General features: G+C 45.8%; 1 protein-coding gene across 9 annotated transcripts in view; it reads right to left on the bottom strand.

Moving 5' to 3' along the window:
* The window catches only part of ADD1 (adducin 1), a 115,209-nt gene that overhangs the window by 12,891 nt on the left and 77,603 nt on the right, over nucleotides 1-24,715 (bottom strand). For 8 of the 9 annotated variants that reach the window (XM_069744734.1, XM_069744732.1, XM_069744736.1 and 5 more), the window contains exons 11-12: nucleotides 17,482-17,583; nucleotides 14,534-14,623 (exon numbers count right to left, since the gene is read on the bottom strand). In XM_069744734.1, coding sequence (XP_069600835.1) covers nucleotides 14,534-14,623; nucleotides 17,482-17,583 — 192 coding nt within the window. Of the gene's footprint in view, nucleotides 1-3,580; nucleotides 3,674-14,434; nucleotides 14,453-14,533; nucleotides 14,624-17,481; nucleotides 17,584-24,715 lie in introns of all 9 variants that reach the window. The other variant, XM_069744739.1, reaches the window with a different exon arrangement.

The raw sequence follows: 24,715 nt of genomic DNA, 5'->3' as shown, positions 1-24,715 counted from the left end.
TAAAAACATCCCCAAAAATACAAAACAAAAACATCTTGAATTTGCATTATTCTCAACTAATCGCATGGCTGAATGAAAGGTGGATGGTAGATCATAGGCAGCCACTACCTGGTGCACAAACCCAGGACTCTCACATCTTTATTGGTGAATATTACAGACTCTAGTCCCTGTCGGATAATAAACTGTTGGGTCTGCGCGATTCTGCTGCAGTAAAGCATCAGCATTTCTATACTACAGATGGAAACAATAGTGGACACTAAACTGCTTCTTAAATTACAATTGGTAATGATCTAAATTTTTGCCCTCTTGGTGTGTCCTTAACGGGCGGAAGTATGAGACCCATGTACACCAACAGTTCTTGAGCCCTTTGCTCTCCATGGGCACATAGCACCCACCTATGCCTCAAGCCAAATCGCAGATAGGCTAATCCCTTACGTGGCGTGCAGTCATGGCGCTGCCGACAAAAAGCAAACAAAGCTTTTTCCGTCACGATACTGCAAATATTCACGAGGGTGCATTCAACAAATCCGAACAGTATAAATTGGGGTCAATAACAACATGGATGAACAGAAGGCTCCAACAAGTGCCATGCAAGAGCGACAGGGCATGTCTAGAAGCATGCAGCTTTAAGACGAGTGGCTTCACTTCCATGATGATTTGTTTCGGATGTCCTACGCTACCAGAAGCAAAATGAGTAGCAGTGACTGTACAGAGGAAGAGGAGTTTGTGCGACAGTGTGTGCAGTGTACTGTCATCATGTAAAGTGTCACGGCCTCCAATTCTATGGAAAAACCATTATTGTGCAGGAGGGAGAGCTGCGGAGATGACCATGGACTAGGAGACAACATCACTGTAGGATCACATTACATCCCACACTGTCCTAGCTCTTAGATACGAGCAGCTTGCGTCACGTCTGGTCTGTGCCGCTATGCCATGTATTGCACTAATAAATCTCCAATGATCCTGGTTTACTTCCCTACAGTGGACAAGTGGCGTCTACACACAACCGCTCAGTCATTGGCCTCGGCGGGTTGCTGCCCTATACAGTATCGCTGCAGAGTGACTGCAGTAGTCGTGTTCGCAGCGGGGAGGTAAACGGGAAGCAGCGCCTGCAGTATCAGGAGAGCACTTCTTATTCTAAGCCATCTCCCCTTAATGCTGGTAATTACTTTAGCTTATGAGCTATGTAATTATTTTGTCCTTTTTTACATTACCCACATCACAGAGTTAGAGCTTGTCAAACTAGAGACAATCTCGCCTCTGTCTAAAAGGTAAAGACATACTTCTGTAACTTCCAGAAAGTAACCCTGAACAAGTGTGAATAGGCCACGCCAGCGTAACACAATTGTTGCCAATTTGACGTGAAATGTGGCCTGGCATCAAGAACAACCACTAAGGAGTAGTGATGAGCGAGTATACTCTTTGCTCGGGTTTTCCCAAGCACGCTCATGTGATCTCCGAGTATTTGTTATTGCTCGGAGATATAGTTTTCATTGCCTCAGTTGCATGATTTACGGCTGCCAGATACGCTGAATACATGTGAGGAATGCCTGTTCGGGAATTCCCACATGTATTCAGCATATCTGGCAGCCGTAAATCATGCAACTGAGGTGATGAAAACTATATCTCCGAGCAATAACAGATACTCGGAGATCACCCGAGCGTGCTGGGGAAAACCCAAGCAACGAGTATACTCTCTCCACTACTAAGGAGTCATTAGTAAAAGTCTCCAATATCCCCCATGTCTAGTCTTGGCCCATCTCCAACGTCCTCCATGTCTAGTCTTGGCCCATCTCCAACGTCCTCCATGTCTAGTCTTGGCCCGTCTCCAACGTCCTCCATGTCTAGTCTTGGCCTGTCTCCAACGTCCTCCATGTCTAGTCTTGGCCCATCTCCAACGTCCTCCATGTCTAGTCTTGGCCTGTCTCCAACGTCCTCCATGTCTAGTCTTGGCCTGTCTCCAACGTCCTCCATGTCTAGTCTTGGCCTGTCTCCAACGTCCTCCATGTCTAGTCTTGGCCCGTCTCCAATGCCCTCCATGTCTAGTCTTGGCCCGTCTCCAATGTCCAGTCTAGTCCTGGCCAGTCTCCAACGTCCTCCATGTCTAGTCTTGGCCCGTCTCCAATGCCCTCCATGTCTAGTCTTGGCCCGTCTCCAATGCCCTCCATGTCTAGTCTTGGCCCGTCTCCAATGTCCAGTCTAGTTCTGGCCAGTCTCCAATGTCCTCCATGTCTAGTTTTGGCCTGTCTACAATGTCCTCCATGTCTAGTTTTGGCCCGTCTACAATGTCCTCCACGTCTAGTCTTGGCCAGTCTTCAATTCTAGTCTAGAGCCAAATTAACAACGCAAACTTTTCTGCTGCCGTCAAATATTGAATTTTTTTTCACAGGTTAACCGTGCAGACAAAAACGTTCAGGAAAAATCAGGTAACCTAGGAGACCCTTAGATATATCCTATCTTGTGACAATAAAAGGGCGTTACTAAGATTAACAGTGGTCCAATAAGTGACTGATTGCTGGGGTTCAAAGTGCTGGGAATTGTCTCTGTAGACCACCATCTAATTGAGGCTAAGGACGAGCATGCGCCCCCTCCACTCCATTCATTGTCTATAGGACTGCCGGAGACCGTACAGTGGTCAATCAAGTACAGCATTTGGCTATTGTAGACTAACCCGTTTCTCCAGATCCCCGGACGGTGCCCCCCAGCATTCAGTAATTGGTAATCTTGATAAAACTTGCAGTCTAGGAAAACAATGATGGAACTTGAGGTCCAGATTCTGAAGATGGAACCGTTGAAAGATTTATTCTTGAGTTATGAAGGAAACTTTTCCCTACTATGGGGTAAGTAGCGTCCACCTCAGGATTTTTTTGCCAGTCCTTTGGATCAACACAAGATCAGATAACTGGAGTTTTTTTTTTTTTTTTTAACCCAAATCAACCCTGGAACCTTGAAATGCACCTATTAAGATTGAAATGGAGTTGAAAAGTTTACTAGGGGTTCAACCACACTGCAGACAAGTACAGTGGGGGTGCTATGCCAATAGCTTATTCGATGCGGAAATACTTTCATACTTGAAAGGGGTTTTTCACTTCCAGGAAATGACCTAAAATAACATGCAGTGCAGGTATTCACCCTCCCCAGGTCTACCGCCTGTTCTCTGCTACTGCTCAGGTCTCGGTGTTATGACTGCAGAGGCCGCTAAGCTCAGTGATGATGTGCGCTATTGACGGGGTGTCACTGCTGAAGTCAGAACACAGATCTAAGCAGCAGCGGGGAGCATGTGCTTTTTGCACGGTGCCTGTTTTTTTTTTTTTAATATATTAGTGCATTTGAGATCATTTCCTGAAAATGGAAAACCTTTTTAAATGGATGAGAGCACTTCAAAATAGGATAAGCTAGTGATGTACCACCACCACTGTACAAGCACAAAAATGGGGGGGGGGAGGTGAAAAGCCAAAAAAATAAAACTACTCTTAATCCATTCCCCACCATGTAAGAATAAACGATACAAATGGGTGTGCACGCCAGCAGCTCAGAATATACCCCTCCAAGAAGAAGCACAAATAAGGGCTGTATGTACCTTTCTAACTGAGTGGATTTTAGCTGGACTAAAGGCCTGCTCTGTAAGATCGAACCCATCAATAGTTTCCGAACAGTCTGAGAGCGGAGCGTCCTGAAACAGCAAATTGAGGAAACACAGCAGACCAGAGCTGATGTACAGCGTATAACACGAGAGGACATGCAAGCCGACATGGCAGCAATGGGGGGTGGAACATGCGCGCAGCAGCCGAAATGTCAACCATGCCGATGATTGCAAAAGGTTCAGACATGGCTGACAAGGAAAAGGGGCGAGGACTGGACGGCATCCAACACACAGCCTAGTTCTGCATGTGCAGATACTCTGAACTAGCTGACAAACAGCTTGGATATAAGGTTTCAGGACAAGTGATTGCACTTTATGGCCCACATCTCTGCCGCTGCAGTAAATGTTATATTGCCTCCTGTCATATTATCGGACAGAAGTCTGCACTAAATGAACTTTTCCAATTATGAATGGTTAATGGAAAAAAAAAAAAAAAATTGATGCAATCAATATCCTAAAGAGATGGTAAATGATGCAAGGGAAGATTGTGCTGCGTAGCTCAGGATTGCAGGGATCTGCAGCGCTCGCTGTACTACATATTTGCCAGTAATGTCCGGGGGTGAATTTCATCCTTTTGGCTATCTGCGAATGCAGACAATGGCTTGCAAATATGTCACATGTTCATTTAAAAAGCATGAAACCCGCCGAATGGTGCATCTACAGAGGGTAGAAGTATATGGACACCTCCTCAAACAAAATTGGTCTTTTCAGATGACATCGGTGGAGTCCATGAGAAAATTGCAAAACTTAGAGTGCTTCTTAACTTCCCAGTAAAGGCCATGATTGTGCCAGTGATATCAACCCTTCATCACTTGACAAGGTCTTGGTAGATTTTTTTGAGCTTTCGCTTTTCCCTCCCCTCTTCTTCCAAGAGCCAAAACTTTTTTTTATTTTTCGATCGACATGAGGACTCATGTTTTGTGGGATCAGTTGTAGTTCTTAATACTATTTAATTTACCATACTGACATAAAACAGGGAAAAAAATTCTAAGTGGCGGGATGAAATGAAGAAACAATAAATAAAGCCCGCTTTTATTTTGGGTTTTGCTTTTATAGTGTTGTGTTAAAAATGATGCACAAAACCCGATTCTCCAAGTCGATACAATTATGGGAATACTAAACATAAATAAAACAAAAAGATTTTTTTTACCATTCTAGCGGATAAAATAAAATTCAGAACTTTGTAAAAAAAAAAAAGAAAAAAAAAAAAGGGATTTTTGTGTACTCACCGTAAAATCCTTTTCTCAGAGCCACTCAATGGGGGACACAGGACCATGGGTGTTATGCTGCTGCCACTAGGAGGACACTAAGTAAACATAAAAAAGAATAACTCCTCCTCTGCAGTATACACCCTCTGCTGGTTCTAACCTGAACCAGTTTGGTGATAAAGCAGTAGGAGCTCACAACTAGTAAAAACTAGCAAACTAGAGTACAATATGTCAAAACCAAAAAACAAACACCAAACAGGCTAACAGGGTGGGTGCTGTGTCCCCCAATGAATGGCCCAGAGAAAAGGATTTTACGGTGAGTACACAAAAATCCCTATTTCTCCTTCGCCTCACTGGGGGACACAGGACCATGGCACGTCCTAAAACAGTCCCTTGGTGGGAAACAGCACGACAGCTGAAGCCTCTTGTACCATCAGGCTACCTCTGGTCTACAGATGAGATATTGCCGATTGCAGAATCAGTCTGCGAAGGGCCGCATCTGCAGAGGCCTGAGCAGGGCTGTGGAGTCGGTAAGCCACAGTTGCGACTTCGACTCCTGGATTTTATCAGGTTCAGACTGACTCCTTCATAAATGGCCAAATCTTAACAATAAATTTACTGTTGTCAAATATTAACATCGTGCTTATTCAGTTTCTCACCATCATATAAGTAATCAGACCACAGAGCAAAAACTATATTTATTAGAATATAGCAAATAACTTTTATAAACTTTTCTAAACTCTTGTAAGTAAATATGCAATAAACACTTATGCAGTTAAGAAGAAGAAATCTATAAATTTGTCCTCAGAGAAAGTATTGCTTCTGTCAGGATGCCCTCAAATCTGATCTAATTATTTTCAGAGCAGAGAACAACCTCTCTACACTAACTTGGGTTGGTGGCTAAGCAGTAACCACTCGGGCAACATCTCTGACAATGTCAGGATACAGAGGAATCGCTTGTTGCACTGTTATTTTTGATGAACGGTTAAATTTCTCAATTTCTTTTAGTGCACATGAAAAATTCTGCTGAAATGTACTGGCTGTGTTCTTTGATGGGGATGACTTATCTATGAGGGAACGCTTTGCACGGTCCTTGTGATCCAAATATTTTTCGAAATTAAATTCTTCATCAGTTGATGAGGGTGAAGATGTGGCTGGACGACCAAATTCTTCTTGTTCCTCCTGACTGTTCTGCAACCCTTTCATCCTTACTGCTATTTCAAACAGAGCTTCTTTTCCTTTAGTTAGCTGTTGATCATCTAAAAGAATCCGATGCATTGGGTCTACACAAACTGCTGCCAAAAGAATGTTATTTTGTAATAGTAGCTCCTCTCTCCATTTCATTGATGTAGCAATGCCACTTGCAATTAACCCTCCTCTTTGGGACAGGCGAAACATCAGGTTCTTCCACTCCTTTAAGAAAATACCTGGAGTTAAGTCCTCTGCTTGTAATTTTTTAGTCACTGTAAATGGGTGCTCTAGCAATTTTTCCAGCTCAGTCACCTGATTCCACTGACTTTCATTTAGCGTCAGTTAAGGGTTAGCCATGTCTACAAGAAAGGTTTTCAGTTCATCCAAGCGCTGAATCATTAAGTAAGTACTGCCCCATCGTGTGGCTTGATCAATAATTGCCCCTTTTCCAGCACGTCTCTTCAAAATTGAGTCAACTTTAGGGGTTTTGGCAACAGTAGCCAATTTTCTCACCTTGTCAATCAGTGCAGCAAGTCCTTCTTGCAGACTTTCTCTTATAGCCAGCTGTAGCGTATGCACAACACAGCGCATGTGATGAATGAAAGAACGTATTGACACAGTTTCAACAAGATCTAAACTATCATATTGCTGTTCATCTGAAGCAACTTCAGTTGGCTCCTCAGTTACAATACGGTGTTCCTTTATTTCAAACATTTCTGTGTCTGTGGACCCATAATGTTCTTCCAGCTGCTGGTCACCATCATTACGCTCATTCATTAGCTTAATAGTACTTATATTTGAAGCATTGTCAGTTACGACATAAAGGACTTGCTCTTTATTAAGTTCATAGTCTTGCAGAACCTTTTCCACCAAGACCTGGAGAAACTCACTGGTGTGATGAGCTTTGGTGTCTTTTACTGCCAATGTCTTGGTAACTATTTCATTTTTGTCACAAACAAATCGGACATTGATGGCAAAATAGTTCACTCTGACGTGTGCAGGCATCCATTTTAAGAAACAGAAAGCGTCCCTTGAGAGTTTTTTTAAGTTCTTCCTTTTGTTTAAAAGCTTCTTCGATTACTAATTTTCTAATACTCTCTCTCTCCAGAGTAACACCAAGCTTGCGGGCCATTTCCCCATTCAGACACATAAAAGCTGGTCGTGAAAATAATGAAATAGGCACACTATCCTTTACAACAAGCTCTATGATCTGTTTTTTAAATGTATCTACTGTCATTGTCACAGTAACTTTATCACTGACAAAATATCTTGCAACTGATGGCTGCAAAGTTCTCTGCTCCTTTGTTTGGCTGGAAGAGCTGGGCACTGGTTCATTGGTTTGGATGCAGTCTCTCATCCACTGCTTTCAGTACTTCTGGATGAAAGCGCTGTAAATGTCTCTTTAGATTAGAAGCTCTGGTAGGAGCATTTTTATCTTTGCCTGAATATGCACTGATTTTGGCTTCACAGCATCTGTTTTCGTCTGGATCATTTGTCATACACTGACAGACAATGTTTTCTATCTTGAGTGATGGTGAAATGTTCAAATACAGCTGATTTAATGTGACGCTTCTTTGACATTCTCAGGTTTTTAATTCTGCATTCACAATCCAAATGACAATTGTTTTTCCTAAAAACAATTGTACAAAATTATTGCCAGGTCGTACAACTGATATAGTGGTCAGTAATACTGTTATTCCTCATGTACTCAAAGTTAACTGATGCAAAGTTTGTTGAAAGGATAATACTTTTTACAGTCTTCCTCTTCTGAGTAGCAGCTGTGAGATGCTTGGAAGACGCACATCAAACATCTAGTCTAGAGGAGGAGCTTTACTACTAGGAATTTGCAACACATTTTCACTTTCATACATTGTAAGTACGGGGGTTGGGGCAGCATGAGGTTAACCAAGTATAAGATTAGATAAGGGCAGTGGAGAACAGTGACACACGAAGTAAGAAATGTCTATCTCCAGCAGAACTGCTTATCACTGTTGTTCATAGTTTGATAGAACATATATATTTGAGTAACATTTATAAAATTCATATGAAAGTTCAATTATGAAATATGAATACATTTTTCTTTAAAGCTGGAGTCGGTACATTTCTACCGACTCAGACTCCAACCAAAACTAACTCCGACTCCACAGCCCTGGGCCTGAGAATGAATGTTGTAGTGTTTTACAAGTGTGTGCAAACTGGACCAAGTCGCAGACTTGTTAAACCGAAGCCTGGTGCACAATGGCCCAGGAAGCCCCCACTGACCGAGTGGAGTGTGCCTTAATGCCCATCGGGATGGACTGTTCTGATACAGTAAGCTTCCTGGATTGCTGATCATCCATCTGGCTATTGTAGCCTTTGAGGCAGGGAGGCCTTTCATGTGTCCTTCTGGAAGCACGAAGAGGACATCCGAATTGCGGAAAGGCGCCGTTCTGGAAACATTTACTCGGCGACCTTACCAAATCCAATGTATGAAGAGCTTTCTCGACACGAACGGGCACTGGGCAGAACGACGGCAGGATGATGTCCTTGTTCAGATGGAAGGAAGAAACAACCATGGGTAAGAAGGACTGAGACGTCCTCAAGACCACCTTGTCCTGATGAAAGACCAGGAATGGAGGCCTGCAAGACAAGGCCACTAACTCAAACTCGTCTGATTGACGTTACTGCCACCAGAAAGGCTACCTTCCAAGAGAACATAGTCAGTGATACGTCCTGTAGTGGTTCAAATGGATACTCTTGCAGGACCGTTAGGACCAGATTAAGGTCCCGACGGCATTTTGTAGGGAGGGACCAGCATTCAATGGCCAAGCCGTTAAACTCAGGGCCCCCGAGTTCTGGTGGTAAATTGCACCCTGAGAGAGCAAATCCGGGCTGTCGCCAGGGGACATCGGCGACGAGTTGCACTAGTTCCGCGTACCACGCCCGGCATGGCTAGTCTGGGGCAATGAGAATCACCGGATTCCCCTCCGCTCAGATCTTCCTGATGACTCTCGGAAGTAGTGAATGGGGTAGGAACACATAAGGGAGATGAAACTGATGGCATGGAAAAACCAAGGCATCCGACCCGATGGCCAGTGACAAGCTATGAACACTGGAACCTTGGTATTTATCCTGGAGGCCATGAGATCGACATCCGGCTTACCCCAGCGATGGCAAATTTGCTGAAAGACCTCCGGGTGAAGAGACAACTCTCCTGAAGCGAGACCCTGACGGCTGAGAAAATCTGCTGCCCAATTCTCTACTCCCAGGATATAAACAGCTAAGATGACTGAGTGGTTTCTTTCTACCCAATGAAGGATGTGGGCTACCTGGAGCATCGCCCTTCTGCATCCCCCCTGACGGTTGATGTACGCCACTGCCGTGGCGTTGTCTGACCGAATCCGAATTGGATGACCTGCCAGAAGGGGATGAAAATGCAGAAGGGCTAACCTGATTGCTCTGATTTTGAGAATGTTGCTAGGGAGTCGAGATTCCAGAGTGGACCAGTGACCCTGAGCTGTTTGGTGGCGGTAAACCACCCCCCATCCGAGAAGACTGGCGTCGGTGGTAACCATGAGCCAACGAATCGGGAGAAAGGATTTGCCCTGATCCAGAGAGGACTTCAAAACCACCACTTGAGGGATTGCCTGACCTGCTGGGACAGTTGGAAATGACCGTCCAGAGAAAACTGGTTCCTGTCCCAAGCGGTCGTCTGTTGTAGAGGGCGGAGGTGTAGTTGGGCGAATGAGACTGCCTCCAGTGCTGCTACCATCTTGCCCAGTACCTGCATGCCGAATCGTAGGGAATGAGGCTGGGCAAGGGAGAGTCGGGACTCCCCGTGTTAGTGCAGTGACCTTTTTCGGAGGGAGAATAACCAACCCTTGGGAAGTGTCCAGGATCATCCCCAAAAAGGAAATTCGCTGAGCTGGTATCGGGAGGACTTGCTCAGGTTCACCAGCCAACCCAGGCGAGAAAGGGTGTCCACAGTGAAGCTCTCACACTCTGCACAAGCCTGAAAAGACTATCCCTTGATGAGCATGTCATCTAGGTACGGGAGGACCCACCATGCCCCGAGAGAGTAGTATGGCCATAACGGCCGCCATGACCTTGGTGAACACTCTGGGAGTGGTGGCAAGTCCGAAGGGCAAGGCAGTGAACTGAAAGTGCTCGTCGCCAACTGCGAAGCGCAGGAATCTTTGGTGGGCAGGAAAGATTGGAATATGCAGATATGAGTCTTTGATGTCGATAGACGCAAGGAATTCTCCTTTCTCCATCAAGGTTATCACTGAAAGGAGAGACTCCATTCTGAAGTGACGAACCTTGATGAATATGTTAAAAAAATTTACATCGAGAATAGGCCGCATAGTCACATCCTTTTTGGGAACTACGAACAGGTTTAAGTAAAACCCTTTGAATCAGTCATTGTGTGGGACCGGAACAATAACTCCAGTCTGTGCGGAGTGTGCCTATGGCTCGTTGGAATAGAGCTGCTCACGCCTCTGACTTGGTCGGGAAAGACAGGAAAAAAACACGCCAGTGGAGGACACATACTCTTTTGGATCTGGAGGACACGAGATCTCTGACCCACTGGTCGTGAACGACCGAAAGTCAGGTTTGATGGAACCAAAGTAGACGTCCGCCTACTCTGTGTCCTCCGGATACCGTGAAGAGTCATTGTACAGAGAAATTGCAGGATCTAGTTCCCTTACATCCAGATCGTGCAGGCCTGCTTTTCCAGGAGTGCGAAAGCTTGTATGAAGGTTGGGAATTTGTCTGTATGTGGAGGTTGGGCTGAGCCACAGGCAGCGGTCATGGAGAACCAGCCTGTGGCGCTGCAAAATGGACGGAAAAGAGTTTGATGTTGGCTTCGAAAAGGCTGGGTGAGCCTGTGTTGAGGGAGGAATTTGATTTTACCTCCGGTAGCATCAGAGATAATTTGGTCCAACTCCTCTCCGAACAAGCGGCCATCTTGGTAAGGCAGAGAAGAGATTTCTTGTGAGCAGAATCTGCTCCCACTCTCTGAGCCAAAGTGCTCTTCTGATGGTAATTGCATTCGCGGTTACCATAGTGGCACAGTTAGCTGCATCTAGTGAGGCATGAACAACAATCTCCTGCCTGGGCAATCTGATAGGCTAAATTGACCTCGTCGGGAGGCAAGTTACTGTTTTGGTTAATTTTAGCCAGGGACCCCGCCCAGGAAACCATAGCTCTAGCCACCCATGTTGCGGAAAAGGATGGGGAAAGGGCTGCGCCAGTGGCTTTAAAGACTGACCGTGCGAGGTTATCAATCTGTCGGTTGGGTTCTGAATAGAAGAACTATCAGATAAAGATAAGAGGGTTTTGGAAGAGAGACATGATATTAGGGGATCCACTGAAAGGGATTCAGACCACTCTGTCTTTAAGGTAGTATTAAAGGAATATCGTGTCTCAAGCGGCTTTTGCCCAGTGAATCGTGTGTCTGGGCGAGTCCTGTGCTTCTGGACGATTTCCGTAAACTTGGGGTGGTTAGCAAACACCTTGTGAGGACGTTTATTTCTTTTAAAAGACACTGTGTGATCCGGAATAGTCCCGGATTCCTCATCCACCCTCAGAGCCTTATTGACAGCATTGATGAGGGAATCCAATGACTCCTGGTATTCTTGCGAGTCCAGGTCTACAGAGACATCAGACTCATATTCTGAGTCGTCTTCACTGTGAAACCCTGGACAGGGGGAGCGGGAAACGGAACTTGCAGACGCCGAGGCACGAGAGTGCCTGGGGGACAGACTATGGTGTCGTTTTCTAAAAGATTGGATGTTCCGTGCTGTGGGATGGCTCCTGCCCGGGGATGTCTCTCGCATGGCTGAGGGGCTCTCTGACACGCAAGCCGATACCCTGGCTTGAAGAGGAATCATGGAAGGACTCTAACCTTAGCCAGAGAAGCCATGGACTGTGCCAGAGACGTAGCCCACTCAGGGGGACTAGGTTCACTAGGGTCGGCAGTGGCGGAGGGCTCCTGTGCACATGAGGGGTCGCAGACCGCACAGAGAGAAGTACTGTGGCCACGGGGCAGAGAAGCCTTACATGTGGTACATGAGGCATACACAACTGTGTTTTAGTGGCTTTCTTAGATTGCTTAGGCTGAGACATATTGGCCTCTGTCAGAAAATAAAAAAATGGCGTACAGCAAGGGAGGGGATTAGCGTTTTCAGCTTACCCAGGTCCTGTGTCCCCGTGGATGTCAGGCGACGCTGATGCCCTTGGATTTGCCCCGTGCTGCAGGTGCTTTGCGGTGAGACAAAGATGGCCGCCGAGAATAGTGTTTTTGCGCTTCTCGTTAGTGACGAGAAGCGCCTGAGAAAGCGGGTGGATACGAGAATACCGCTGTGGCGCTTCTCGTACAGAGCAAGAAGCGCCTGTAGAAAGGGGAGGAGTTGCTCTGGTGGGCGGGGTAACACGTAACATGGCCTAGATAGGCCAGAAGCCGGGGACTAAATTTGTGGCCGCAGTGAGGGGAGCGCGCCTCTGCAGTGCACAGGTCATACAGGGAACACAGGACCGAGCGCTGCATAGGGGAGCCCTCCTGCCTCTTGTCGACGCTATCCACATGAAACCTAGCGTTATCCATTGTTGTCGGCCAAGTACCTGTATTGAAAGCTGCGTCTCCGGAGCGGGATCGTCAGGTACTGGCCACGATGTCCAACCTCAATCCACCCTCCCCTTGAAAGGGAGGCGGAGAGGTGCCATGTCTCCCGTCATCATCCTCTTTCTAGCAGTGGTGGGGCTGTATGGACTACGCTGGGGCTTCTGTGTATCCCGTGGGTTCAGTCCCTTGGGATGGAGCAGGGTCGTGTCCGGCTGTGGCCCTGGTTCCAGAAGGGGGTATGTGGGGGCGACACCCCCCACGTTCCCGTCTGTTGTTGATGTGGGGAGAGCAGAGCCCTGGAGGGACCTGTCGCCCCTGGAACGAGAACAGGCGTAGGAACAATGCAGGAGGGGATACGGGAAGGCGACACTCCGCGTTCCCGCCTGTTGAGGATTTGGGGAGATTGGGACCTTGAAAGGACCTGTCACCCCTTCAATCCATGGGAAAATATTTAAAATCGAAAGTGAAAGTTTAAAATAATAAAGTTGGAGTCGGAAAACAAAACCCAAGTGCCTCCTACAGACACTAAGCAAGAACTGGTACAGGTTAGAGCCAGCAGAGGGTGTATACTGCAGAGGAGGAGCTACTCTTTTCTATGTTCACTTAGGCTACGTTCACATTTGCGTTCTGCGTCGGGCGCAGACGCGGCGACGCATGTGCCCCTATATTTAACATGTGGGCGCATGGACATGCGTTTGCATGCGTTTTGCGATGCATGCGGTTTTTTTTTGCCGCAAGCGTTAGGGCGCAGAGGACGCAGCAAGATGCATTTTTTTTTGCGTCCAAAATTCGGCAAAAAAGGACGCATGCGTCGCAAAACTATGCGTTCTAGCATGCGTTTTTGTTTGCGTTGTGCGTTGCGTCGCCGACGCAGCCCCGCACAACGCAAATGTGAACGTAGCCTTAGTGTCCTACTAGTGGCAGCAGCATACACCCATGGTCCTGTGTCCCCCAATGAGGCGAAAAATAAAAATAAAACAGTTTCCATTTTCAGAGACCTGTAATAATCGGAGGAGCTGTGCGAGGGCTTGATTATTTTTTGTCCATTCAGCTACAATTTTATTCATAGCATTATGCTTTTTTTTTTTTTTTGGGGAGGGGGGGGGGGGGGGGGGAGTAGTCCAGCAACCAAACAACAACTGATGCTTTGATTTTTTCTTTTGGGGCATTTTATATGCAGTTTAAATTGCTTTATATTGTGATATACTGAACTTGGACAACGATGCCCAACATTTTATTTTTATTTCTTAATTAAAGAAAAAAAAAACAACATCCCCCCCTGAACCTGTGGTTCTTCCAACCACACACTGCAATACCTCAGTAGCCAAATATATATATAATTTTTTTTTTTTTTTTAAACACTGAAATCATGACCTGTTGGTGTACTCGAGGACCTGAATCAAGGGACACTTCTCTAGAAAAGATCCAAGCTGATGGACTTCCCGATGTAATCTGGTCCTAGATCGGCTACATTTACCTGTGAAAGGCATTTTAATTCTTAAATCTTTCCTTCACTGGTGAAGTTAGAAGAGTGATTGACTAGGAAGCATAGTTACCAGAAAAAAAATACAGATCTTGGTTATTATTCAGGATCACATAATCTACCCCCCCATTTCTAGCCACCAGCAGGGAAGGTCATTAAGAAGCTCCATCATGCATGGCATTCAGTGATGGCGCCAGATGCCTCCGTCGTCACGGCCATGCTTGTACCACACACCAAAGCCACTGGTGACTATTGTTATTAACTATGCAGGTTTGCAAAGTAAAGAAGCCGCCTGGTGCACTTACCTTGTACACAGATAGTCTCTGTTAATTAAAGAATACCATTAGAGTGATGGAAGAAGATTACTAGTTACATCGCAAATATGGAAAAGGTTAGAAACTCACCTGTGCAACGCTTCTGTCCACCACCACGCCGCAGAGGACCTGGGACTGAGGGCCGGCGGTTTTAATGTCTTGCAAATTCTGTTCTCTTATCTGAGAGGAGATAAAACAAGAGGTAAAATCAATATAACAAGTGCAATAAAGATCTATAACCTAGCACTCATCTAAGAGCGATTACTCAGCAAAAAGAACACTTTCCCCATCCTTTACATTCTCTGACAAGTTCTGACTGTTGTCTGAAGGAGTTTTATAGGAATATACAGATGCCCCATGCATGTGACACTCTGCATACTGAGCCCTATTGCTTCAGTGAACTGGCATACTGGCATTGCCTGAGTTCAGGCCTAAAGTCGCGGAAGCTTTTCTCATTTCTCTTTTCCTAGTTGGACACCGCTACAAAGCCTACGAGTGGGTTCTTTACTAAGATTACTAGCTCTGCGATCACTTCATAGGAATTCAGGAGCTGCACCAAAGGCCTGAGCTCAATGACCTAACAATGAGCTGCACCAAAGGCCTGCGCTCAGTGACCTAACCGTGAGCTGCACCAAAGGCCTGCGCGCAGTGACCTAACTGTGAACTGCACCAAAGGCCAGCGCTCATTGACCCAACCATGAGCTGCACCAAAGGCCTGCGCTCAGTGACCTAACAATGAGCTGCACCAAAGGCCTGCGCTCAGTGACCTAACTGAACTGCACCAAAGGCCTGCGCGCAGTGACCTAACAATGAGCTGCACCAAAGGCCTGCGCTCAGTGACCTAACCGTGAACTGCACCAAAGCCCTGCGCACAATGACCTAACCGTGAACTGCACCAAAGGCCTGCGCTCAGTGACCTAACCGTGAACTGCACCAAAGCCCTGCGCACAATGACCTAACCGTGAACTGCACCAAAGGCCTGCGCACAATGACCTAACAATGAGCTGCACCAAAGGCCTGCGCTCAATGACCTAACAATGAGCTGCACCAAAGGCCTGCGCTCAGTGACCTAACCGTGAACTGCACCAAAGCCCTGCGCACAATGACCTAACCGTGAACTGCACCAAAGGCCTGCGCTCATTGACCTAACCATGAGCTGCACCAAAGGCCTGCGCTCAATGACCCAACTGTGAACTGCAGCAAAGGCCTGCGCTCAGTGACCTAACAGTGAGCTGCACCAAAGGCCTGCGCTCAGTGACCAAACCGTAAGATGCATCAAAGGCCTGCGCTCAGTGACCCAACCGTGAACAGCACCAAAAGCCTGCGCTCTGTGACCCAACTGTGAACTGCACCAAAGGCCTGCGCTCAGTGACCAAACCGTAAGATGCATCAAAAGCCTGCGCTCAGTGACCTAACCGTGAACTGCACCAAAGCCCTGTGCACAATGACCTAACCGTGAGCTGCAAAGGCCTGCGCTCTGTGACCCAACTGTGAACTGCTCCAAAGGCCTGCGCTCTGTGACCCAACTGTGAACTGCACCAAAGGCCTGCGCTCTGTGACCCAACTGTGAACTGCACCAAAGGCCTGCGCTCAGTGACCCAACTGTGAACTGCACCAAAGCCCTGCGCACAATGACCTAACCGTGAACTGCACCAAAGGCCTGCGCTCAGTGACCTAACCGTGAACTGCACCAAAGGCCTGCGCTCATTGACCTAACCATGAGCTGCACCAAAGGCCTGCGCTCAATGACCCAACTGTGAACTGCAGCAAAGGCCTGCGCTCAGTGACCTAACAGTGAGCTGCACCAAAGGCCTGCGGTCAGTGACCAAACCGTAAGATGCATCAAAGGCCTGCGCTCAGTGACCCAACCGTGAAAAGCACCAAAAGCCTGCGCTCTGTGACCCAACTGTGAACTGCACCAAAGGCCTGCGCTCAGTGACCAAACCGTAAGCTGCATCAAAAACCTGCGCTCAGTGATTTAACCGTGAACTGCACCAAAGCCCTGCGCACAATGACCTAACCGTGAGCTGCACCAAAGGCCTGCGCTCTGTGACCCAAATGTGAACTGCACCAAAGGCCTGCGCTCTGTGACCCAACTGTGAACTGCACCAAAGGCCTGCACTCTGTGACCCAACTGTGAACTGCACCAAAGGCCTGCGCTCAGTGACCCAACTGTGAACTGCACCAAAGCCCTGCGCACAATGACCTAATCGTGAACTGCACCAAAGGCCTGCGCTCAGTGACCTAACCGTGAACTGCACCAAAGGCCTGCGCTCATTGACCTAACCATGAGCTGCACCAAAGGCCTGCGCTCAATGACCCAACTGTGAACTGCAGCAAAGGCCTGCGCTCAGTGACCTAACAGTGAGCTGCACCAAAGGCCTGCGCTCAATGACCCAACTGTGAACTGCAGCAAAGGCCTGCGCTCAGTGACCAAACCGTAAGATGCATCAAAGGCCTGCGCTCAGTGACCCAACCGTGAACAGCACCAAAAGCCTGCGCTCTGTGACCCAACTGTGAACTGCACCAAAGGCCTGCGCTCTGTGACCCAACTGTGAACTGCACCAAAGGCCTGCGCTCTGTGACCCAACTGTGAACTGCACCAAAGGCCTGCGCTCAGTGACCCAACTGTGAACTGCACCAAAGGCCTGCGCACAATGACCTAACCGTGAGCTGCACCAAAGGTCTGCACTCAGTGACCCATCTGTAAGCTGTGGTTTTCCCCTCTGTACACTGAATGCATCTGATATCGAGGACCTATCCTAGGAGTAGGCCATCAAAATAACTCTTTTTAAAGACAGAGTATGTGGATCTAAGCTAAGGATTTCAGCCTCTAATGCACAGGGTAAAATCTGACAAACCTGCAACAAATTAACTTTTGGCACATGAGGATTTTGATGTGGATTTGCCATAGATCTGTGACAAAACACTATCTTTGCTTCGATATTGCAAAAAAACTGGATGAAATAATGGGCTGAGCACCATCCAATCCAGCAGTGTCACAGAGGCCACATAGAATGGGGTAAGTAGACATTTACCTTATTCCTCATCTCTTGCACTTCTTTGGGGTCTGTGTTCAGTGGGACAAACAGGCTAGGGACAGCAGAGGTGGCCGATCTAAGCCCTTCCTCTTTAGTCCACTGTAAGATGAAGAAGTTACATGGTGAGGAGCAGATCGTGGCCGCAGATGTGCACAGTTTAGTCATGCATTTCACAAGTCAGATAGGAAAGTGAACCAATGATCATGCTGCTGGAAAACGCAGCCGGACATCTATCACAACAGGAAACAGAAAGCCCCGATGTTTACACTGGGCTGCGCTGACCACCGCTGCGCTGGGTGGGGACTTCAAAACCTGAATTTGGACAGATATCATCCTTTTATTATTAGGTCTGACTTTAACCCCTTAACTGTTACACCACATTTTTTGACTGTACAGCTAAAGGATTGCAGTGATGCTCAGGGCAAATATTCAGAATTCGTAACAATGAACTTTCTCTGGCCATTTAACATACCACAGTGGTAAATTCTCTCCATCCGTTCTCTCAAATGCTAATTTCCAAGATGTTCTGCGCAAGATATGTTCTTAGAAATATGTTCGGGTGAATATATCCCAATTCTGCTTCCGCTCAGTTATAGGGGTACTGAACCCTACGCCCATCTCTCGCACAGGGTTCCTCCACATCAAGGCAATGACCGATTTAGAGAGGTGGCACGACTACATCTGACGCCATCGCTCCCATAGAAGTGAACGGAGAGAGCCACGTCTGGGCGTGGCCTCCTTCCCATTCAATCTCCACCTGGTTATGGCAGCTGCAGGCTGCTCCGCCTTTGTCCTAGAGGAACATGAGAAATTAGACCCACATTATCTCCAGACCGGAGGCCCTCAGACCCCTGTTCATATGGCAGCCGCCACATCCAGGTGGAGAAGGGAGCAGTGTGAATACCCTTTTTAGTTGCCTACAGTTTCTGATACAAATGTAGAAGGATGCAACATTGTGTCAGTGCTGGGGATGGCCAGTTGTCCAGTAGTGATAATCTCCTGCTGATAAAACACTGATTGAATGGAAAAAGCACAATACAATTTAGAAGGTAACCCCCTTTTGTATTGATTCCTTCTTCCACTACTGCTCCCCGATAACATTGCAAAAACCTGACAACAGATTCTATATATAATCTTCCACTACTCCCAAATAAATCAAAAACAAAAAAAATGATGGGCAGGAACATAGGGAATAACCCTTTAAGGATCTATAACCGTTTGGAAATTTCCATTTGAGAAACCGGGAGAAAAATATAATTAACTTGTACGTTTGCTAATTGTGACACTGGAGATTTACTTAAAAACTTCAATCAAACTAACGACAATTGTCTAAACTACACGAGGCGCCTCAGGTTTCCTTTTATTGCCATGCATTTGCAAATGTTTTTCTTCCAATAGAAATGAGCGCTACTTCTGCGACTTGTATGGACGACCACAGGAGGCTCATAGGATTAGATAAAAACTACCAACATATCATTGATTCAATTTCCCTACAAAAAAAAAACAAAAAAAAACAAAACAAAACAGTAAAGCAATATGGAAGCAGAAAATAAAAAGACTGCAGAACACAATACAAGTCACTCACCGGGCTCCATCCTTTTGCACAGCCGGTCCAGAGAGATATCTGGATCCAGAATCTCGCAGGACCACTTGGTGCAAAGGGGATTATACTGTGATTGTGTTTAGTGAGAGGGCAGTGCCAAAATATGCATAGAAAACAAATAAAAACAAAGAAGCTACAAAAAAGCAGAGAGAGGGGGTCGGGGGACTTTATTTGGAAATCAGCCAAAATTGGCGCAACTAATAACCCTAAGCTTGTTTTGTAATCATTAAGTTTTAGATAGAAGAGGGAAGAAATGAGAAGTAAAATGAGATCGTAAAAGAAAAAACAGCGACGGTCCATGGAGGCAGGCGCCCCCGAGAAGGATCTGGGCTGTGTAACGTAAGGGGAAGTCTGGGCGACTGACGTACGATTCCCCCATACACCATGGTGGGCGCTGAAGCCTGTGCAAGGCCAACGGTGGAGTTCTATATCAGAACTAGAATTATTGCATTGGTGGAAGATTCCCATTAGCCCGGCCTGGGAAACCGCTGGCACTGAATGGCCACAGCTCTCCGGACAGGAGTATCCGTGATCACCCATAAAATAATCATAAAGCATCATTTCTCAGAGCTCCTTGTTGTGCTACTCCTATATGACTAAATTGACAATGGGGCGTTACTATTCTCTTTACTAAAGGGGCTTCATAATACACTGTCCAATCAGAGCGTGCAGGACACACTTAGTAGTAACTCCGGTTCATCTGTCCATTTATTCATACATTAGCAGGAGGAAAAAAATCTTTATTTAATAACATACAGATAAAAGGCATAGCGGGAGTGTATCATGACAACAAAGCAGCACATAGACAGGGGCCGGTAAATGGCATGAGGATTTGGTATTGTACAGTATGTAAGTAAACAACATCACCAAAAGTACCATAACTATCAAATAGAACGTATACATATAATTGCATGCACGGACCTAATATCGCTATAAAGTCAATAGTAGAAATTGGAGGTGAACATACCAAATGGCAGAGATTCCAAGCCTCAACGCCGTCACCAACCCACCCCGACGCGCGTTTCGGAAAGATTCCTTCACCATGGGGCGCCGTGCATGCGTTATTAGGTCTGTGCATGCAATTATATGTATACGTTCTATTTGATAATTATGGTGCTTACTGACCTATTCTGATCTATGGTACTTTTGGTGGTGGTGTTTACTTACATACTATACAATACCAAATCCTCATGCAGTTTACCGGCCCTTGTCTATGTGCTGCTTTGTTGTCATGATACACTCCCGCTATACCTTTTATCTGTGCATTATTAAATAAAGATTTTTTTCTACTTATTTATCTGGGCTATAAGGGTATGTGCACACGTAGATGGAACCTCTGGATTTTTCCACACCTGTTTTGAGAAATCCGCAGGTAAAAAGCACCCTGTCTTACCTGCGGATTTTATGCAGTTTTTGTGCGGATTCCACCTGCGGTTTTACACCTGCGGATTCCTATTATGGAGCAGGTGTAAACCGCTGAGGAATCCGCACAAAGAATAGATATGCTGCGGAATAAACACCACAACGTTTCCGCGCGTTTTTTTTCCCGCAGCATGTGCACTGCGGATTTTGTTTTCCATAGGTTTACATGGTACTGTAAACTCATGGAAAACTGCTGCGAATCCGCAGCGTCAAAACCGCAGGGGATCTGCAGCAAAATCCGCAACATGTGCACATAGCCTAAAACTGCTTTAAGGTACCGTCACACTTAGCGACGCTGCAGCGATACCGACAACGATCCGGATCGCTGCTGCGTCGCTGTTTGGTTGCTGGAGAGCTGTCACACAGACAGCTCTCCAGCGACCAACGATGCCGGTAACCAGGGTAAACATCGGGTAACTAAGCGCAGGGCCGCACTTAGTAACCCGATATTTACCCTGGTTACCATCCTAAAAGTAAAAAAACCCAAACACTACATACTTACCTACCGCTGTCTGTCCTCCAACGCTGTGCTCTGCACTCCTCCTGCACTGGCTGTGTGAGCACAGCGGCCGGAAAGCAGAGCGGTGACGTCACCGCTCTGCTTTCCGGCTGACCGACGCTCACAGCCAGTACAGGAGGAGTGCAGAGCACAGCGCTGGAGGACAGACGGCTGTAGGTAAGTATGTAGTGTTTTTTTTTTTTTACTTTTAGGATGGTAACCAGGGTAAACATCGGGTTACTAAGCGCGGCCCTGCGCTTAGTTACCCAATGTTTACCCTGGTTACCAGCGAAGACATCGCTGAATCGGTGTCACACACGCCGATTCAGCGATGTCTGCGGGGAGTCCAGCGACCAAATAAAGTTCTGGACTTTCTTCCCCGACCAGCGACAGCACAGCAGGGGCCTGATCGCTGCTGCCTGTCACACTGGACGATATCGCTAGCGAGGACGCTGCAACGTCACGGATCGCTAGCGATATAGTCTAGTGTGACGGTACCTTTAGTCCGTTCAGTTTTTCTCTTATTGAATTATGCAGTTAGTCCTGCATATGTCCATGTACTGTATGTGCTTTGGGTACTATTTATATGTTGTGTTTGGGTAATAACTGAAATCAATTTGCATATGTTTTCCAATTATTTTTTCTATTCATTAACCGGAGGAAGGCTGAAGGATCGGCAGCAGAGTTGCATGAATTGATATTTCATAAGGAGTTTAAAACCTATTAATCTGTAGGTTACAATGCTGTACGGCCGCCTTACTAAAAGCGTGGCCCCTGGGAAGAAATTAATTTCATACGTTATGGTTATTCTGGGCACGCCGCTGAAAGCCAGCAGCTACTTGGAGGAATAAAGTTAATTTTCTCCAGCCGGCCGTACTTTAAATGGGTGTTCCCATCTCCGAGATCCTATCCCAATATGCAGTAGGTGTAATAATATTATTGGAGTTAGATGAGCACTATGCTCCGTTATCTTTGGCAGTCCCAGAGAGTGATAAGAACAGGGTTGCACACGTTTGACCCGAGTCCTAGACCTCCGTGGAGGTCCCTGCGAACAGAACCCCACTGATCTCCCAGTTATCACTAATCCATCGTATTGTGGGAAAATTGTAAATAGGTTTTCACATCCAGAATATCTCACCAAAAGGGTACAATTAAAATGTCTGCCAAACAATACACCCCTAGAGGAAAGGTCTACTGTCGATCAACAGATTACAAAGAAGGATCAATCCCAAAATAATTGTAGGACCAGCCATATATAGCAATGGATTCTTTTGGGACACTATATAAAACTTGGTTATTTCTGGTTTCTAGCTAAGCATAACAACCTGGATCTCAGGTAGTGTCACTAATGATGGGCTGATCCAAGAGAAAAAAAAACAAAAACAAAAAAAAACAAAAACATAAAAGGGAAAATGGGGAAAGGAATTAAATAGCAACATTTCATTATAGAAAATGATGAAAAACGGAGTCAGGTCATACTCACTTTCATATCTTCATAAACCATTACTGCGCCTTATTTTTTTTTTCATATAAAATGGTAAACACGTAAATGAACCGATAAAGAAATGGCACATTGTGGTCACTGGCTACTGCTCCATGTAAACATGAGAGCCGGACTGGGGAGATGTCCATTCAAGGATTTGTTTTTATAAGCGCTTACACCCCACCCTTCCCTTCCTCATCTGCCAATCACAGCTCAGCAGCGTCAGACTGCTACTGCGGTGATTGGCAGTCTCTGGGAGGGGTGAGAGCCCACGCCCCCAAAGAAGACTCTGAAGAAACGCCCAGCTGGACTGCAAGGAAGAGATTTCACATACTGCGCTCTAGAACAAATGTGAATATCTTTGCAATGGAGTGACGTGGCGCAAAATGGAAAAAAGCAGCAGAATCAGGGAAACGCTGGGATTTTTACAAGGTATTTAACTCAATTTATTTTTGGAACTTAAGTGAACTTAAAGTACCATCTAACATTATGGTGACCTTCCAGGGTACGTGGACTGAGAGCTACGGCTGTAATATGGTTCATTAAAGGCACCCTGCCTAAAAGTAGTCAGAAAGGTAGAAATATACTGGGAGGGGTGGCTTCTGGTCTTGAACAGTCAAAAATTGGCAAACTATACTAGGCGAAATTAATCTAAATTTTTGATGCAAACTCAAAACCAGGGCCGTACTACCCAGATCTGCATGAAACTACTGCTGCAGCTTATGCACCAACATGGAGATCATTTTGATGATGGGCATATGCTCCTGTTGATGCTAAGCCATCTTGTATCGCTTGAATGGACATTCCCAATAATTACATAAGAGAAAATGCGACTCATGGGCAAGTTTTGACACAGGACATACAACAGAAGCTCAGCAAGACGGAAAAAAGATCAGCGAGTGACATACAGAAGAGTAATAGTCTCATTGGTTACGGAAAATATTCAAGATAAAAGAACATGAACAGCGGGGAACGAGAAGCCATTAGACGTCCTCTGGTATAGAGCGCGTCTAAATAATGACAATTGTCAGCAAGGGAATCCATGTACACGCCGAGGTTATTAGCAGCCATTTCTGTTGTCCAAGTATAGAGCAGAAAACATTAGTTTGTTAGTTTTTGTTTTGTTTTTTTAACCTAAATTTTTTTTTACATTTTATAAACATACATACACACACTATAACCAGGCAGACCACCCATGTGACATGTATGGGTGAGAGTCCCAACTCTCCCCTGACAGCAGGTATTTTTGAAGAAAGAAGGTAAGGTAGGGAATGTTGAATTTTAACATGCTTGATTTTGGTGACGATAGTACATAAAAATATTTAACTGAACCCAAGAGCACAAAAAGAAATTAAAAACAAAAAAAAAAAAACAACACAACACGAAAAATGCCATATATTTTTATCTTTCCATAAATATCCAAAGCTGAACGTGCAAAAATATTAAGCGAGTTTTTTTTTCCAGATTTTGTGATGAAAATATGTAGTACTTGTGCACGTATTATCCTAACTTCTAAGCTCCCATCATGCACTGATTTGTGCAAAATAAGCAGAGTCGGATTAGAGATTTCTAAGTGGAAAATAAATGATGAAATTAATAATTTGAGTTAATTGCACAGGAATATCTACTCACAATAAACGCTTTACAATGTGCAATGTGGCTGAAGACGCACTGTGCAAAAGCAGCACTAAACAGTCAATACAGAGCAAAATTTGGAGCTTCTTATAGTAAAAATATGTGCAGTAAAACTCAATTCCGATTTCTTAAATGAAGCATCCAGAGCGATACCATCTGCTACCATTGCTTCGCTCGCCGTACAGTCCACCTCTGAACTACAGTTAAGGAAAAAAAGATTAGCAGGACAGCGGTCGGGTGGCCACGTCTGTAGCCCAACTGCTAGACTAAAGACGTGGGAACCTCTTCCTACCGTCCGGCATCTCTTTGGATCCTTGGGCCCCGCACTGATGGGTCAGATTGCGGAACACGACGTCACATAGAATGAAGCATCAGGTTACTGCAACAAGGGCTTAAAACCTGTGCCACTATATGGGTGGGATTCAGTTCAGAATTATACCACAAAGGAAACAATCAGACTTCTCACATTCAATTGTAGAAATTATGCCTCAAACAAGGGGGGAGGGAAAAGAAAACCCTGAAAAATATAATTTCCCTTCTCTGCAGTCAGACTAGTTGATGGGCGCACAATGGGGTTGCAATGCAAATT

The sequence above is a fragment of the Ranitomeya imitator genome, chromosome 1 (assembly GCF_032444005.1).
Source record: "Ranitomeya imitator isolate aRanImi1 chromosome 1, aRanImi1.pri, whole genome shotgun sequence".
In the NCBI taxonomy this organism is placed as follows: Eukaryota; Metazoa; Chordata; class Amphibia; order Anura; family Dendrobatidae; genus Ranitomeya; species Ranitomeya imitator.
The sequence above is the reverse complement of the archived record's forward strand: the minus strand, read 5'-3'. Positions and strand labels throughout refer to the sequence as shown.